The sequence below is a fragment of the Dipteris shenzhenensis genome, chromosome 10 (assembly GCF_047967505.1).
Source record: "Dipteris shenzhenensis isolate YYH24624 ecotype China chromosome 10, Dip_SZ_1.0, whole genome shotgun sequence".
Taxonomy (NCBI): domain Eukaryota; kingdom Viridiplantae; phylum Streptophyta; class Polypodiopsida; order Gleicheniales; family Dipteridaceae; genus Dipteris; species Dipteris shenzhenensis.
Genome location: NC_141605.1, coordinates 27,454,341 through 27,458,885, shown reverse-complemented (window position 1 = coordinate 27,458,885; position 4,545 = coordinate 27,454,341). Strand labels below are relative to the sequence as shown.

At 43.9% G+C, this 4,545-nt stretch overlaps 1 protein-coding gene across 1 annotated transcript; it reads left to right on the top strand.

The window, feature by feature from the left end:
- Nucleotides 1-223: 223 nt before the first annotated feature.
- Nucleotides 224-2,457, top strand: LOC147897634 (uncharacterized). The gene is made up of 5 exons (XM_087380072.1): nt 224-353; nt 1,034-1,203; nt 1,400-1,462; nt 2,185-2,204; nt 2,325-2,457. Exons 1-5 carry the CDS (start codon nt 278-280, stop codon nt 2,455-2,457), a joined length of 462 nt encoding a protein of 153 aa, XP_087236198.1. The 5' UTR covers nt 224-277.
- The last annotated feature ends 2,088 nt before the right edge of the window (nt 2,458-4,545 follow it).

Sequence of the window (4,545 nt, the reverse complement as noted above, 5' to 3'; positions counted from 1 at the left end):
TACAATTCAAGATGAACATCTAATGGACACGTCTATCTAACTAATTTGCATGGAAACTTTCCTATGGAAACTACCAAGTGTGCAAGAATAGAATCCAATGGTCCATAATTTTTGAATCTAATCTAACGATCCAAAATTCTCCAATCATCCCCTAAACCTCTACGTAACAGAGAAAAGAGATGTGTTCAATATATCAACGTAACATTTCACCGAGCATATATATCATCTTTTGAAACGTAACATTTTGGGTAAAGCAAGAAGGAAGAAGGCTTCATACATGGCTATGGCGCAGCAGCAGCAGCAGAGCTTGCTTGCTCTCATCCACCTCTACAGCAGCGAACGCCTCGCTCACGGTTAGTTTCCTCCTCTCAATCTTCTTCCTTTCACGCTTCTCAATCTCCTTCCTTTCTTTATAGCTTTAACGATGCGTAAATCATTGTCCATATCGAAGAATTTCTATCGAATGACGGCTTTAACGGTGCATGGATGAATATCGAGTTGCCTTGGCCCTTAATCTATTCGAGTCACGCTGCATCAATCTTTCTGAAAGACACAAGAATTACTATCATGCTTCAGCGCACTGCTCCATATAGTTTCTCCTTAGCCTTCTTGATGAAATCCTCCTTTCCGTAAGCGTTTTAGAGTTGTTGATGTGCTGTGTCAGCACATTTCACATCTTGTCTGCAGAACATCACGTACCTCTGGCGTTTGGTCTCTTATATGTAGATTTGTGACGGGATAAGTAGTTTATTAGCTGTAGCTTACCGAAAACTTTATTCCATGGGATACGTTGTGGAAGCTCGGGTGATGATGCTGGAAATATCTTGACCGACACGTACTACACAACCGTGCTGCGTCGCGATTCATGTACCTGAGAAATGTAAACGATTTGCTACTCCTTGAAGAAACACAAAACGTTCGGGCCGTTCAACAGCTGGGATCTGTTTGACGTTTTCTGAAATCCTTTCTTTATTTGCGTCAGCGGAAACCAGGAGAGCTTTAGTATTTCAGAGCTTGCAATTTCTATCTACAGAACGCAACGTGGGAGAATTGAAAAGTCGAAATTTGGCGCTGAGAGCCGAGTTGGAGAGCGCAGCATCAGCAGTGGAAGACGCTAAATCGCAGAAAAAATCAGTCGTGGAGCGTTTGAAAGGACTTCAAGCAGAGTTGACTGCTATCGAAATGGTGATACAAGCTAGGCAGGTATTTTCTTATGGGACACCCTGGAGCGTCTTTTGTCGTGCAAGGCTATTGATGTAATCGAAGCATGCGGCGAAGCAAGTGCCCGTACTTAAAATCTGCTTTTCCAGCATGTGACTCTTTGGTTCATGCGCACCGTGACGGATGAATGCAGTATGAAGAAATCTCACGAAAGAACATTCTTTTTTGCAAGCTTCAGGCAAGGATTCAATTTCAGCAAGATGAGATGGCCAAAACGAAAAATGAAACTGAAGCTCTGGAGGCAAGCGCTCTCTCTCTCTCTCTCTCACACACACACACACACACACACACACACACACACACACACACAGAGGCAGGCAGGCTTTGTACAGTGCATCGGAGTCAAACTTGAAGTTTGTGTACGTAAAATGCACATGCATGGAGGATTACATGAACATTCAGTTACAGATGCGTCAAATTTGGGCCAGATTTTTAGAACGTGTACTGGAAATTGAGTCCATGAAATATATCAAAGGATTGATTCCAATTAGCAATGCAACAGATTCAATATTTCTTGAAATGCTACAATAAAAACAAGGAAACCATGGCCGGGTATATATCGAAACAATGTCAAAATCACTGTTCAGACCTCGGGGGGGTCACTCATCATATGTAACCCTATCACGTGAGTTCAACAGAAGGATATTTTTTATTCCTAAAATTTACAGAAATAAATATACATAAGGGACTATTTAAAATAGTTTTCGAAAAAATTTACAGATTTGTATAGAAAAGGGGTACATTTTATTAATGAAAAAATCTACAGATAAGGGATTTTAAATATAGGCCTTGAACGCACGTGATATAGAGGGTTTATACATAGTGACCCCCCCGAGGTTCAGACAACTAGATTGAAATTTGAGATTTTAGCTTAAATCCAAAAAATTATGGGATTAATATAAGTCTTTTCTGCACTAACTTGTTTGTTGGTCATGACATGATGATGTAATGGTCAATATCCAGCAAGAACAGCGGCTCTTAAGGTATGCTGAAAACACATGATAAATCTTAAGGTTTGCTGAAAACACACCATAAAGTATCTTTATTGCATTTATTCACAAACGAAGTAGATCTAAAGCAATTGTTGCCCTTTGTTCATGCAGGGATAATTTTATGGCGGCAATGTTGCAAATGAATGAAAAATTACGGTTGGTTTTTCTTCTACCCATTCCTATTTTATACTACAAGGTCCTAATGTTTATGGGTGGATTAAAGAAAGACACGTCTTCTGGTTGAAAGATATCACGAAGATTGGGGGAATTTTTCTCCGATTGAGTGCATGCCCTTCCTAGTCGCTGTAAAAGATAGGCTGAGTTCATTGTTTTTGAGAAAAATCCATGGTAACTGAATGAAGTGTGTAGAAATTTAAAACCAATCGAGGTTCCTCCAAAATATCTCCACCATAGATGATGTCACACACAAATCAAATCAAATCCCCAAGGGCACTTGACCCTTCAAGCTCACACAAGACAAACTACAACCCTTTTCACACTAACACTAAAACAACCCTGTTCACACTGCACAATTTGAAATGCCCCAACAAGCACATGGACATGGTGCCATGTGGAATGGGGGACAAGAGAGTTTGTTTGTGGGTATGAGAAGAAGATGCTACATGGGCAGACCTCGGTGGATAAGAACATCCATATTGCAGCCATGTGGATAGCACTGGACACTGCCACCTGGGCTGCTGTACAGTCCACTTTCTAAGGTGGGCAGGAGCTCTGGATTAGGGCCTGCAGCAGGTGAAACAAGTACAGTGCTGATGATCAGACAGGAGCAACAACAGAGGAAACAGAGGTTCTGCAAGGCCTGAAGGTGACAAAGGTGCTTCGTAAGCAGGACTGTAAGGCTAGACTGTAGGATCAGGTTGGCAGGACAGAAGCATGACGGCAGGTACTGTGACTGGAACAATCTGGGATTGTACTGGTTGGCATTGCAGCAGAGTCAATGTCTGTTGCAGAGCCGCAAGGCTGCAGATGGGCTGGGGCAGATCCCAGCAAGAGGTGCTGTAGCAGGGCCTTAAACAGACCTAGGAACATGTCAGCAAGTCTGTGGTTGGCTGACAAATGGTCGGCCGGTCAGAGGCTATATGCCCTATAAACAGGCCCACTGTGGGGGCAGTCATTCATTCAGTGAGCCCCACAGTTGGCTGCATCGGGCTGCATCCAGAGCAGCAGGGAGATCAAGGAGAAGATGTGCAGTGCCTCACCATTGCCTGCTTTGCAGATCAGCAAGGAGGCCTGCTTCTGCGGCCTTTAGGCAGCCCACTGAAGCTCCATAGGCTGACAAACAATTGAAAGTGCCAGTAGGAAGTACCAGGCAATTCTGAAGGTATCAGGGGTCCACATCTAGGCAATACCTTGACTCCTGGATGGTGCCACACTGTTTTTGTCCATCATTGGAGCATTCTACAATACATGTTTGGCTGTTCTATTCTATTGTCCATTGTTCTAGATCTGTGCCTGTATCTATCTCTATCTACATTTGTGCACATTGTGTGTTTCCAAGGCTAAGTTTTTGCTCTGTGGGAGTGTTGGCTACAGCAAGCAACCTCTATCTCTGTTTTCTAATGTGGTATCAGAGCCCTGAGGAAGATTCACAAGTGCGACGAGATCTCATTACAGGCTCGTAAAAATCGAAGTCATTCCTACGTCTGAAGGACAGGTACCTTTGCGAGAAGGAAGGTGACCAAGATTTAGACATGTGTATTTAATCATTTGCATTTTGTGTTGAGCCTACTCCAAGAACTTCAATCCAATGGCAACACATGCACAATCACTATGGATGCCTCCGTGCAGCCCTGTCTCCCTCTCCCTCTCCCGCCTGCTCCTTCTCTCTCCTCCCTCTCAACTGTCTACCCCCTCTCTGGTCGTCCTCTCCTGAAGCCCGTTCACCCTCCTTTGTCTCCGTTTATCTCGTGTTTTGTTCCAGCTGAAGAGGATAGGTGAAGCACCTGTCTGTTCATCAGGTTTCCTGGCCTTCCACAAGTTAATTAGCGGCTGCTTCTCACCATCGAAGCTTCTTTCAGTCTGGTCACGGGGGTTCCCCCACTACCTAGTCTGCCTTCTTTGGCAGTACCACTAGCTAGGTGAAACCTTATCCAAACCTCAAAACCAGGTTCTACAGTCAAATCGCAGCCTTCTTGCTAAATCACACTTCAGAAAACATGCCCACATGTGGCTGGAATCAAAATCGCAGCAACAGAAACCAATTCGCAGCATTTTAGAACAGTCTGCCTATTGAAAACCACTTGGTCTGGGGGCTGTAAGGCTGTGAGACAGCTTGGGAACCTTTCGTAAGAGGGCTGGGCAGAAACAGCAG

What these genes read in the sequence shown, in the direction of transcription:
- LOC147897634 (XM_087380072.1), top strand. Translation starts at nt 278, where the DNA reads ATGGCTATGGCGCAGCAGCAGCAGCAGAGCTTGCTTGCTCTCATCCAC. An exon ending in CAGCGAACGCCTCGCTCACG is followed by an intron (nt 354 to 1,033) that starts GTTAGTTTCCTC and finishes TTCTATCTACAG; the next exon opens with AACGCAACGTGGGAGAATTG. An exon ending in CAAGAACAGCGGCTCTTAAG is followed by an intron (nt 2,205 to 2,324) that starts GTATGCTGAAAA and finishes TTGTTCATGCAG; the next exon opens with GGATAATTTTATGGCGGCAA.